A 15,233-nucleotide genomic window follows, 5' to 3' on the forward strand; every position below is an offset into this window, starting at 1 on the left:
CGTTTATGCTCTATTTGGGATTTAATATTAGATTCGCATTTATTTTATAAGTTTTAAATATTTTAAAATTTAGTGGTGTTACAGATAAGCCTAAGCATGTTTGCAGACTATTAAGGTCTTTATATGGTTTGAAACAAGCTAGTAGGCAGTGGAATGCCAAACTGGCAAGGGCTTTGCAAGATAATAGATTCCAGCAGTTCTCAGCAGATGCATCCTTGTTTACCAAAGTATCAGGTCAATCATTCATGGCCCTACTTATATATGTTGATGATATTCTAGATGCAGATAATGATTCTAAACAGATTGCTGAATTGAAACAAACTTTGGATAAGACCTTTAAGATAAAAGATCTTGGTCATCTAAATTTCTTCCTTGGAATGGAAGCTTTCAGAACTTCTGATGGGCTTAATTTATGCCAGAGAAGTATGCTTTGGACATTGTAAAATAGAATTGCTTCCTAGATGCCAAGCCTGTACAGACACCAATCACAGCAGGACAAAAACTCAACAATTTGGAGGGGTCCCTTCTGGACAATCCTAAAGAATACAGAACGTTGGTTGGTAAACTCCTTTACCTAACCAATACCAGACCAGATATCTCCTATGCTATACAACAACTAAGCCAATTTGTGGACAAACCTAGAAGCAGATACCTTATGGCTGCTCATAGGTCCTCAGGTTCATCAAGGGATCTCCTAGAAAAGGAATATTTTTCCCAGCTCACAATCAAGTCAGATTGCAAGGCTCATCTGATTCTGATTGGGCCTCTTGTGCAGAAACTAGGAAGTCAATTACTGGTTACTGCATCTATCTTGAGCAATCTTTAATATCATGGAAGTCAAAGAAGCAGGTGACTATATCAAGGTCATCATCAGAGGCAGAATACAGGGTACTTGCATCCACAACTTGTGAAATACAATGGCTTCTATATCTGCTAGAAGATCTTGGAGTAAAACCTAACCATCCAACTGCCTTGTTTTATGATAATCTATCAGCTATTGCTATAGGGGAAATCCATGTCTTCCATGAACGCACCAAACATATTGAAATAGATTGTAACATAGTAAAGCAAAAGGTATATGACAAGGTAATCAAGTTGATGTCCATACCTTCACAAAAACAGGTTGCAGATGGTTTCACCAAAGTGTTTGCCTAAGTTGAGTTTTGATAATTTTCACTCTAAGCTGGGCCTTCAAGACATTCATGCTCCAGCTTACCCGGGGGGGGGGGGGGGGGGGGTGTGACAAAGTATGCTGACAAGATGAAGACTATAACCTAAGGGCTTTCTTGTAAATCTGCTATTACTTCCTGTTATAACTACCAAACTACCCAAGCTGTAAATATATAAATGTAGACTTCTGAACTAAATGCAATTATCACTTTCATTTCTTTCATTCTGCTTGCAATCCTCTCTTCATGTCTTTGCTCCTTGCTCCCCATTCCAGCTGCATAGCAGGCATTCTCTAAGATTTCATCATAGGGGAAAAACTACCACTACCAAATACCAATAGGTGCTTGTAAGATAAAGAGTTCATAGTACAACTAAGATCCAGTCATATACACAGTAAGATAAATCTAAAGTTTCCTACACCAAAATCTCATTGCACGATTAATCCATCTGTGTTACCACCAGTAACCTAATTGCACATGACACACTACCAATAAAAAAAATGACATGTACTGAAGATTAAGACAATGCCAATGCTACCCAAAAGATAATTAGTAATAATTAAAAAAAATTTAAACCAAAAGTAGTATTTATTTAGACTATCGCTTTTAGACTAAGTATTTAGAATAGCGTTATTACAAAGTTGCAAACATTTATTTTAGTGATGACAATTATAATCAATCTCTCATATATTATCTTGCATTTATATACTTTAAATTACCGATTTAAATAAACAAATTCAACATTTATTTACCTATGCATGAACATCTCCTATATAATATTGCATTGATATACATTGAAATACTTATTTAAAAATAATCATTGGGCATGCATTATCCCATTTGCGCAAAGCGCATAAAAAAAACTAGTACATTGTATACATGTCAATGACCTTGTGGTCTAGTGGCATGAAATGACTTTTTCAAATGGGAGGTCGTGAGTTTGAGCTCCAATGGGGACGGTATTGACATTTTGTGTTTCAGTAGATTGAGGAAGTAGTTATGAACAGATACTACATTGTAACAAAGTCAACTCTAGAATGTTAAGTCTTTACTCTGCCAAATTGTACAAATATTGCCCCGATTACTTAACAGTTATATACTTATAGAGAAAATTTCAATTTTGGTCCTATGACTATAGGGGTCTTGTTAATTTCAGTTCCTAACTTTTAAAAGTGTCAATTTAGTACCTTGACTATGCATTTTTTATCAATTTTGGTCACTCCGGCCAGATTACCGGTCAAATTTCGCCGGAAAATATTAATGATAAAAAAATTGAGGGTATTTTAGTCTTTTGCATGTATTATCTTTTTTTACCCATTATTTTGCCGTTGAAGGTCTCCAAATCTGGGCTGCAATTGAAGCCTGGGTGGAAGAATATTGCCACTTGTATTACCACTCAGATTACATGGTCCAATGTGACTATGAGCTCCAGTCATGGTGGACGGAGATTCGACAAGTAGGACATGGCGACTTGAAAGATGAAGCATGGTGGCCGCAAATGCAGACACGACTCCAACTCATCCAAACCTGCACCATCATCATATGGGTAGCTTCTGCTTTTCATGCTGCAGTTAACTTCGGCCAATATCCCTACGCAGGCTACCTCCCTAATCGCCCTACCGTGAGCCGCCGGTTCATGCCGGAGCAAGGCACATCGGAGCACGCCGAGCTCCACTCGAACCCGGACCTTGCCTTCCTCAAAACCATCACACCCCAGTTGCAGACCCTTCTGGGCGTCTCTCTTATAGAGATACTATCCCGGCATTCCAGTGACGAAATCTACCTCGGGCAAAGAGACACCCCCTACTGGACTTCCGACGCGGAACCGCGAGAAGCGTTTCAGAGATTCCACGACAAGTTGGTTCAGATTGAAGGCCGGATATTGGAAAGAAATGGGGAGAAAAAAAAAAACAATACAGGTAAAAAGACAAAAACACCCTCAATTTTGTAACCCTTAATATTTTCCGGCGAAATTTCACCGGCAATTTGGTCGAGGTGACCAAAATTGAAAAAAATTGCATAGTCAAGGTACTAAATTGACACATTTGAAAGTCATGGACTAAAATTAACAAGACTCCTATAGTCATAGGACCAAAATTGAAATTTCCTCTATACTTATATTAATAATCTTTCATGATTACATTATTTTTAAAAAATTATACACAACATTATATTCTTCATTTATTTACATACTAAAACTAGTAGATCAAATAAACCAAACTTGAGTTTTGGTCTCAGAAGTGCTTGAGTTAAGCAGAGTAAATTATCACTATCAATAAACAAGTCCGACTCAAAGCATACAAGTGTTCTAGCTAAGACCACCTCTTCAACATAATAACAATTGTTATACCGTGCACCACGACGCATATAGCAATGTGCGTCATGACACAAAACAGTACCGTTTCGAGCACTTATTGTTAACGGGGGTTGATGGGATGGACGCCGCTTCGTCCGTCCAATCCCCGTTACATTTTTTTAAAAATTAAATATATATCGACGCCTTTCTTCTTCCAAAAGTCACTCCATTTTGTGCATTTCAAGAGCAAAAAACGCAGCAACATTCTCCGCGAAAAGAGCAAAAGCACAATCGCAAAGCAGAAAACAAGCATAAACATTCATCAAGTCTTCTTTCAAAGCAATACACCAACACACAAAGGTGAATCTTCAAACATTTTTTTGTTTGAAGATCGAGATATTGTGAAATTTGAAAATTAACACATAACTTCAGTATATATGTCATGGAATCTATTCACATTTGCATCAAAACTCAACATTAATAAGCATTTTCAGTTAAATTAGGGTTACATAACATTACGAACATGAAATCTGCACATAGATGATATTACTAGATTATGTATATAATCTTAGGAGTTTATGTGTATTCTTCTATACAGTTTATGTGTATGGACTCTATATATGTCATAAAATTTGTCCACATTTGCATAAACAATTAGTATACATAACAGATGTTCCTTATACTTTAGATTATATATATTCTGAATATAGATTATGTGTATTCTATTATAACATTCTATACATTATCAATTCCAATTCAGGGCCTGAGTGTGGTTAATCTAGGGTTACATATTACTTAGACTTATGTTTATGTGTATTATGTTGATAGTTTATGTGTATTCTGCTATAAGATTATGCACATTAATACTTTCAGTTGCTATACCTCAGCATACATAACAAATGTTCCTTATACTTAAGATTATGTATATTCTGAATAGAGATTATGTGTATTCTATTATAACATTCTGTACATTATGCCTTTACAACTCTGTACATTATCAATTCCAATTCAGTGCCTGAGTGGGGTTAATCCAGGGTTACATATTACTTAGACTTAAGTTTATGTGTATTCTGATTATAGTTTATGTTTATTATGTTATAAGATTCTGTACATTAATATTTTAGATTCCATACTCAGCAAACATAACAGATGTTCCTTATATTTAAGATTTTATGTATTCTGAGTATAGTTTGTGTATTCTACTATGCAATTTTGTACATTATGCTTTTACAACTCTGTACATTATCAAATCCAATTCTGTATCTCAGTGGTCTAATTGACTATACCTATTGTTATTGCAGCAATGACAAGCCTAAGCAATAGTGATCATACAATATTAGAAATGCTTAGAAGACTAAACGAGCTAGAAATATTGCATCTACTTCAGCACCTGTGCATGAAGAGTCGGAGCCTGCAAATGTTGAAATCAGGACGAAAAACAAAAATGATGGCAGGCAGCGCGCTGCCAAAAGATAAAAAACAAGTCACACTTCACGCCCTGCTCAGCCTAAAAAAGCCAAAAAGATGACAAGAAGAAGACAACCCCAAAAGGATAACTTACCCTACCACAAGAAGTACTTGTTTGTAAGAACCACACTAAAGAAACTCTATTCTCTTGTCAGTAGTTTAACCCCAGAACAACACCAAGCTGTTAGAGACATTGGCTTTGGATTACTTTTAGGCATAATCCTCACATCCTATGATGGCAACCTGCTTAGATACCTTCTAGAGAGGATGGATATTGGTAGATGCTCAATCCATCTACAAGAAGATGAGCTGTTCTTAGACAAGGATGATGTGCAGTCAACTCTTGGTGTTCCTAGAGGACATGTTCCTATTGTAGAGGGTGTTTCTGCCAATGAAACTGATGCATTCACCAAATTGGTTGCTGACTGGAGGGAGCGATGGGGGATAGAGAAGGGCACACCATCGACCTCCCAGATGCTGAATGGGATTGTTGAAGGGCGATCACGGGGATTTGTTCAAACGAGATTTTGTAATCTTTGTTGTTTCCACCCTGATCAAAGGTTACAAGAACCAGTTTTGTAACTACAGGATCATCTACTCCCTACAGGATGTGAGTAAGATCAAGGATCTGAACTGGTGTGCTTACACAATCAGATCTCTCCTTAACACTGCTATGGAATGGAAGTGGAAACAAGATGCCGCATACACTGGACCTGCCACATTCTTAATTGTATGAAATTATGTGTATTTTACTATATAGTTCTATACATTATGAAGTTTAATCACATAACTCACTAGAGATAAAAATATATTTCTTATACTTATTGTTGGTTTTCACAGCCTCAATGGCCGCTCGACAGGCCAACACTACCGAAAGATGTGCTTGCGAGATGATGAAAACAAGAGATAAAGTATTTAGAGAGAGAGAGAGAGAGGGAATAATATGGTATTAGTTCTCTAGGGTTTTTCCCTTAAAAGTGTCGATCCGATACATGGTGATCCCGGGGGGATATTTATACATGAGTATGGGGCTCGTATATGGTAAGTAGGGTTGAGGTAAGGTCAAGCATAGAGACAGGGTAGGGCTGACGTAAGGCTGATGTAACCGGCTACTTATTACCATAAGTCGTCTAGACTAATTAGGGAAACTACTTAAATGAGCAGAGATGCTTCCGTAGAATCTGTTGATATCCGTTTCTGGGTACGCACCCGGTCAGGAATGCCCTGGCCGCCATGGGAGTATCTTCTGGGGCCATCGTATCTATGCGAGAACGCTCCAACTACGAAGCCTGGTCGCCCGATCGGGTTCGGGACAGCGCGCGGTCGGGGACGCACCGCCCGCATAGCCTGGTTGTCCGTTTGAGTCCAACGGGGTATTCAGCCGGAGACACACCGACTACTGAGGCTGGTCGCCCAACAGAGTCTCGTCCAAGAGCCCGCCCGGGGACACACCGACTGTTGAGGTTGGTTGTTAAAGGATGAACAACCTTTGAAATTTTGTTCCATATATCATTCTCCATGAATGATATGCCTTAGAGTTATGATTATGTATATTTTGTATAGAGTTTATGTGTATTCTACTATACATTAATTATAATGATAAATGGTTTTCTTGTGTCTACTCAACATTATTGTTGAATCTGAAGATGAGGTTGAAGATGTCCAAGTTCGAAAAAGACCACAACAAAAGTTCAAAAAACTCCCTTTGAACTTACGATCCCCATACTGGACAAGCAACATCTCTAAGCTTACAAATGTTTCAACCAAGGAAAAGACAATCTCTGACTATGCATTCATGTCAGCAAGTGATGAATACCCTCCATTGTATGTATATCTTCTAAGTTCACATACTTCATTAATACATAGAAAAATGATATTTCTTATAATTGAGTTTATGTGTATTCTATTATAACATTATGTACATTATTAATTTCAAATCACATCCATCAGACAAAAATTAAATAATAGTTAGACCTATGTTTATCGTTATCTTATTTTTGTTTTTTTTTTTTGTTTTTGTTTTTGTTTTTGTTTTTGTTTTTGTTTTTTTTATTTTGTAATTTGTTTTTGTTTTTGTTTTTTTGCAGTGAAATGTTGTTTTCTGGCAACGATTTGTTTTCCACATGAGAGGACTTTGCCACATTGGCAGCCGATCATTTAATTACCGGCATTCTACAAATCTGGGCACACAGAATGAATACAATTGATATAAGAAGAACAGTAGATCAACTAAAGAGAATCTTTTTCTGAGAGGCTGCTTATGTACGTAGACATCTTAACCTAATCTTTTTTTTTTTCGAAACAACGCATTATATAACAAACAACTATTTCTTTACAGATGCTTCTTGAAGAAGTCCAATTGAAAACTAAAAATATGAATGTTAAGGACTTCTGTGCTAACCTAGACTACTAACTGAGTGTCATTCTTGTTGACATAACTGATGCCAGTCTTGTAATTTAAAAAATATATGCACCCTAAGTGTGTAAATTCTTTACATTATTCTGTATGTAAAACAATCCGTTATATTCATTTTTATTAATCATTACAAGTCTTCTTTACTATCTTACGCCTTGATCATTACTACTTGATGTGCTTCAACCTCCTCAATTCAAAACTGCAAGTCATTAACAACAAATTGTTGCCTAGAGGGATATCAAATGAAAACAAGTATGAGGACTGTCCAAACAAATTGGTAAGATACGCTTTTACTAATATTTCATATCTACATCCTAAAATTTAATATCTATAATTCTCGAATTAATTAAACACTGCTATAACTATATTCTACAGTTTGCTGCATTCTATAAGTACCTCCGGACCAAAAAGAATCCCCTTGCTAGGAAGGTGAAAAAATTCAAATTGAGTATGTGCATATGCCATGGCAAAACGAATACAACAAAGAAGACCCTGACATATATTGCATGCGGCACATGGAAACCTACAAGGGGACAACAATAGAGAAATGGAATCCTGGGTTCACATGTGATGTGGAGGATGTAAGTACACACAAATAATCAATTTTGTTCAATATTACATATTGTCATATTTTACCTCTCATTTCTTATTACTTTTCCATTTATCTTGTTTGTAGGTTGCATTCATTGCATCGCTGCGAGCCAAATACGCAGCAAATATAATCATGTGGTCAAAGAATGAGTACATGAAAACAGTTAGACAAGCAACAAAGGACAACTACAAGAAGACAAAATGAAATCTTATTGTGATTTGTGACAATTTGGATGACAATTGAACAAACTCTGTGTAAACTACTTTTGATATACACATAAACTATTAACAAAATACACATAGACTCCAAACATAATACACACAAACATAATTCCAAAGTTATCATTTATGTGTACTGATGAATGGAATCTAAAGTAAAAATGTACATAAATGTATACCGTAATATACATAAACTATACACAGAATACACAAAAACTATTAAAATAATGCACATAATCATAGAAAGTCTGAGTAATAACTTTTAAATTCAACTTTCATAATGTACGGAAGTCATATAAGGAATACACATAAACTATTAACAAAATACACATAAACTCGCAACATAATACACATAAACATATGCTTAATGATATTATTTCTCTGTGATGATGACTGTAATCTAAATTAAAAATGTACATAATTATATAGTGTAATACACATAAACTATGCACAAAATACACATAAATTATGCACAGAATACACATAAACGAAGTCCAATGATACCATCTCTGTATACTGATGAATGGAATCTTAAGTAAAAATGTACATAATTGTATACCGCAATACACATAAACTCTTAAAACAATATACATAATCATTAAATTCTGAGTAATATATTTTATTTCTGTTGAGTTATTCAATTGAACTTCATAATGTACGGATTCATACAAAGAATTCACATAAACCCTTAACAAAATACACATAACTCTGAATATTATCACTAAGACATGCTTTAATTATCCTCTGTATTTGTCATTGGCCTAACACGGCAAAAATTAGAACCTCCAGAACTTAGATGCACAAGAAAACCATATCCAGCAATATTAGAAATATCATCTTCAACTTGAGACTGAACAACTGATTTTATTTTGGAAGCAACCATATGTGCAAGATGCTTTCGTCTCCTTGCTTTGTTATATTTCTTTGAAATAACACTACTCAACCTTCTATTTCGCAACCCTTTCAACCGCCTGCTTGATGGATCCTTTATAACACCACTTGAGGATCCTATGTCACAATCTTCAAATAAAATAGCACCACAATCAGCTTCAACTCTTCTCTTGGCATCTACAACTTCTTGTTCACAGATTTTCCGTCGTTCGTTGTTTTCTTGACAAGAAACATCCAACCTTTGAAATTTCCTAGTGATTTCTAAGAACTATGAGATTTGGGCATGATATCAAAATTGTCATCTTCAACAACTTTTTTAGTCCATCTCTTCAAAATATATTTCTCAGGAATTGTAGACACACAGTGCACATTTAAAATGCGTAAACAATGACAACATAGAATCCCCATTTCAGTGAACAACTTGAAACTACAATCAATATCCAGTTGTCTAGTGTTAAAGTTCACTTCATGCCTAATAATATTAACATCAGGCCTCCAAACATGATACTTAAACACACCGTCTTCCAATATCACACACTCTTGATAGCATGATACACCTTTCATAAACTGTTCTTCAAACAAGTAATATATCTCAATTGTATAAATTTTCCTAGCATGTGAGAGAATCTTAACATTATTCATAGTCATTGTATGTACACCTTGCGAACGTCAAATATCTTCCCCATTCTCTCTATTTCTCCACTTCGATATAACACCAACAAATGAGCTATAAAAATCACACAGTCCAGCAGTCTATGATAACCTTCTAGAAATATAATGATTTGTAGTTACACTCCTTTGTGAAGATAAAATCCCACCCGAAAAATAATTTTTATTAAATGCAGGGCACCATTTTTCTCTACATTTATAAAGCTTTTCAATCCAAGAATTATTATGACATTTGTATGTTGTAACCATCCTGAAATAACATAGCATATATATTAAAGTAAACCTATTAACATGCTATGATACACATACAGAAACTACTAATGTACATAATGTTATACTTGAATACACAAACTATCAACATAATACACATAAACATGAGTCTGTATTCTGAAATATGGAATATAGAATAATATGATATCATACACATACAGAAACTAATAATGTACATAATGTTATAAAAGAATACACATAAACTCCTAACATAATACACATAAACTAATCACTCTTAAGGATATCATTTATGTATTCTGAAATATGGAATCTAAAATAAATATGTTATGATACACATACATAAACTAATAATGTACATAATGTTATAAAAGAAAACGCATAAACACTCAACATAATACACATAAAAATTAATGAAGCATAGATCAATAGTCATACCTTGTCCAATAAAATTCAAACTCTGCCTCTTTATCGGTATATATCGGCAAGCAATTGAATATATCTAAAAAATCTTTTTGATTTCTTAGTCCTTTAATATGCTTCTTTGAATTCTCACCAATATGCCATATACATAGCCAACGCCGTGAACTTGGAAAAACTTGAACAATACAAATGACTCAAATGACTCAATCTATCCATAGATCTCAAAAATGACCTAAACAACCATACAAATGACTCAATCTTCTCATTCATCAAAAAACCGCATCCAAACATGACATTCATGCAATGGTGATTCATACCAACAAAGGTATCACAAATCATATCATATTTGTTAGTACGATATGTTGTATCGTGAACTAACAAGTCTCCAAACAATTCATAATCTCGCCTCATTTGTTCATCTCTCTAAAAAAAATACACAATCTTGACTCACAATCCACTTCAAAATCAAAATAAAAATCATTTCCACTTGACTGCCTTCGTCTAAATATTTCAATCAATGTGTTTGAGTCAGTCCCATCCAATTTGTTCAATGCATCAATACACAAAGAGTTGTATGCATCCCTACTTGTAAAACCAACAAGCGATGATCCCCCCGACTGTGTTTTAAGAAACCTTATACCATCTGCCACAGAAACACCACTCTTCTTCAAATCATTTAGATAAGAAAGATGATTCCTAGACACCATTCTATGTGACCATAGAAGGTAACTATTGCTCGGTGGAACCAAATCATGATTATTCCTCATGCTTTGAAGCAGTCCACATCTCATTCCTAACTAAATCAAATTGAACAAATGAAGACCAACCTGTTCGACCATCAACATTAGAATAACAACGATTTCCTAAATTCCATTTAAATCCAGCCATCAAACAATGAAACGTCTTCGTATTCACTGTTTTTGTAGCAGCACTATATCTTTGCTTACCCCTCCTTACACTAAAATCTAATCTAAAAGTATAGTCATTATACATGTCATATGCTTCATCAATCGGACTCACTGGAATTCCTACCAAATTCTGATCAGCTGCAAATCACATAAAATTTAAGTACCCCTAAGATAAATGTACATAATCCTTGACCATAATACACATAAACATACGTCCTAGTAATATATAACCCTAGATTAACCCACACATGCACAAAATTATAATTGTTAATGTACAGAGATGTAAAGGTATAATGTACAACTTCATATAATAGAACACACATAATCTCTATTCAGAATATACATAATCGTAAGTATAAGGAACATCTGTTATGTATGCTGAGGTATAGCAACTGAAAGTATTAATGACATAATCTTATCCTAGGATATACATAAACTATCAACATAATACATATAATCATAACCATAATGTACATAAAACAACTCTAGATTGACAAACACATCTATTGACAGAAGCTCATCAGAAAATACACACCTCCAATACAAACACAATCAAACTAAATTGAAAAACAAGAATCCTATAACAATTCTCATATAATTCAATGAACGACTATCACATACGAATTCAATCATATGCATCAACAACGAAAATAAAAATAAAAATAAAAAACAAGCAAAAAATCAAATATAAAAAACCCGGAGTAGCATCTTCGATCTGTAACTGCCAATCCAACCAGATCATTGCATTCGTCTGTCACTGCCACCTCCTGCTGCGCAATCACTTCATCCATGTCTGGAAAATCATTAGATATGAAATAGAAATCAAATCGCGACGATGAGCTCGAGAGATAAACTGCCAAGTTGAACAACACGGAGGAAGAAAAATAACGAACAAGTAATTTTTTTTTTTTTTAACGTTAACGGCAGAAACGGAATCCTGATAGCAAAAAAAAAAAAAAAAAAAAAAAAAAAAAAAACTGTTATTTTGGGCAAACAAAACGACGTCGTTTTGCACCAGGGCGCACAATACAATGTGCGCCCTGGTGCACGATATAAATTGCCACATAATAGTGTTGAACTAAACAATGATTAATCCTCTACAAGCTAGAAAAAAGGCAAAAAGATAAACCCAAAATTTTATTTTAATTTAATTGGGACAAAGAAAATTATTGTATAAGCTAAATTATTTTAATTTTGAGAATGAATTTCTTTGTTTTCTTTTTTAATTTTTTTCATAAATATGATCAATATCACATGCATGGTATTCTTTGTTTTCTTTTTTAATTTTTTTCATAAATATGATCAATATCACATGCATGGTACAATATTATAGACTTAAAATCTTAACAACACGTTTGGTTCACGGAATGAATTTTGAGGTAATAGGAATGCTATTTCATAAGGAATGGAATAGACAAGGAATAGAATAGGAATTGTATTCTATTGTTTGGTTCGCGGAAGGAATAGACTTTAGGAATTATATACAGTGTTTGGTTGATTTAAGGAATAGAAATGAAATATGTTTTAAAAGACATAAATACCCTTATAAAAATATGTAGTAGTAGTAGATAATAATAATAATAATAATAATAATAATAATAATAATAATAATAATAATAATAATAATAATAATAATAATAATAATAATAATAATATTCACATTCTAATTACATAGAGTTTATATCCACATCGTATAGACTATTTGTTAAAATCTAGTCTCGTATATATGTATGTATGTATGCATGCATGCATGCATGCATGTATGTATGTATGTATATTTATTTATTTATAAAAAAAAAAAAAACCAAAATCTAATAAATAGAAAAAAATCATATAAAAAAATTAAACACCATATACATTCACCATAGAATCGGATAAATATTTTGTGAATGCTGAAAAGTTTGAACCTGAAAGAGATGCAAATTTTAGATTTAATTAAAGGATAAAATAGAAAATATCAACGTTAGACTATTCCTGAGAACTCAGGAATAGCCTAATACCTAGGAGGGTCAGGAATCTCTATTCCTCTTGCAAGGGGAATAAGTCATTCCTAGGAACAGTAGGAATAAAAATTTTTACCAAACAAAGGAATATGCATATTACTGGGAATGCTATTCCATTCCATGCCTATTTCGCTAACCAAACGTGTAATAATTTGAAAATAATAAAGAGTATAAAAAACCTGGGGGTATAATTGAGTGGAAGAGATTCATCCATCATTAACCAAATGTCAAGGTTCGATCCTTAGCTTTAGGTATGGAGCAGTTTTAAATCTCCAAGCTAACTATCTCATCTAAAAGATGTGCCTACAAATTCTAAGTAGACGCAAAAAAAAAAAAAAAAAAAAAAAAAAAAAAAAAAAAAAAGTACTTATTTTTTTTTTTGTTACAAAGGAAGGGGGATACCCATACAATCTATGCCTACATTGAGGATCGAAATCTAGACCTCCCACATAGGGGAGCAATCCGATACCAGTGGACCACAAGCCACCGGTAAAAAAAAGTACTTATTACTTCACAGCTAATTGAACTTTGGAGGTTTAGAAAAAGGCTCTAACGCGCGTGTTTGAAGAAGGAATTTTTCCGAATGTAGTGGTGGAATTGAATTTTGAGGCAGTTGTACATGTGATGAATGGGAAACAGGGAAAGGTGTGACCGTGTGGGGATAAGACTTAACATGTGGCAGGTCAACTTCGGTTAATAATTAAAATAATTAAAATTTTAAGATGTAATTGACTGAAAAATTAAAGTAATTAATATTTTGATTTCTTTTAAAATTTTATCAATCATCGGTTGTGCAATTAGTTTTTGTTTTTTGTTCTTTTTTTTTTTCTTCTTCTCAACCTTTAATAGGGGAGTCCTTCTAGCAATTGTTATATCGTGCACCAGGGAGCACAATGTATTGTGCGCCCTAAAAATCTCCTGTTTCTTATATAGATAATTGTATAGTAGAATACACATAAACTCCTAACATAATACACATAAACTTTTAAAATAATACATATAAACTCTTAACATAATATACATAAAATCTCAGGGAACACAATGCATTGTGCACCCTGGTGCATGATATAATTTGCCTCCTTTTACCAGGTAACAATATGATTTTTCTATTTCAAAAACTAGTGTTTTACCTGTGCATTGCAGGAAAATTTTTTGTTATTATGAATTTAAATTTAAAATTTTTTTATTATTATGATTGTATAATACATTGCATATACACATAATATTTATTAATATGTATATAGAAAAATTCTATAATATAATTTCATTAGAAATAATTTATACTGATAGATTTATAATTAAAAAATTACATTTAGAAATTAAAAAAAAAAGTAGCATTTAAATTTTGTATGATTAGTATAGTGCATAAGTGCATGTATGTATGTATTTAAAAAAATTATAAATATTCATATTTTGTTAATTTTATTATTTCATTTCCTTAATTATATTTTATATTTTATTAATTATATTTTAATGAAATTGCCACAAATATTTCTACAGAAGAAATCTTATATTTTTCAATTTCATTAATTATATTAATTATAATTACCAAATATTGTGGCAATTACCATAACAATTTCATTAATTATATTAATTATAATATTTGTTCTCTTCCAATACTTAAATACATTACCATAATAATTACACGAAAGAAGGAAAAAAAAATTATCATAATAATTACCATTAATAAACAATAGAAAATTATATTAAAAAATAATTATATATTAAAGTAAGTATAATTTATTTTGTGCCAATAATATTATATATTAATTTTAAAAATATATATGTATATAGATTACCATAATAATTACACCGAAAAATGTGACAATACATAACTGTTAGGCAATAATATTAATAATTAATTATTAAGACAAGTATACTTTATTTTGTAGTAATAATATTATACATTAAATATATATATATATATATATATATATATATATATATATATAT

General features: G+C 32.8%; 1 protein-coding gene across 1 annotated transcript in view; it reads left to right on the top strand.

The window, feature by feature from the left end:
• The first annotated feature begins 4,989 nt into the window (after nucleotides 1–4,989).
• Nucleotides 4,990–15,233, top strand: part of LOC109156542 — a 12,595-nt gene continuing 2,351 nt past the window's right edge. Inside the window, exon 1 of the mRNA XM_019304395.1 lies at nucleotides 4,990–5,492. Coding sequence (XP_019159940.1) covers nucleotides 4,990–5,492 — 503 coding nt within the window. The remainder of the gene's footprint in view (nucleotides 5,493–15,233) is intronic.

Source organism: Ipomoea nil, unplaced genomic scaffold (genome assembly GCF_001879475.1).
Source record: "Ipomoea nil cultivar Tokyo-kokei standard unplaced genomic scaffold, Asagao_1.1 scaffold2735, whole genome shotgun sequence".
Taxonomy (NCBI): domain Eukaryota; kingdom Viridiplantae; phylum Streptophyta; class Magnoliopsida; order Solanales; family Convolvulaceae; genus Ipomoea; species Ipomoea nil.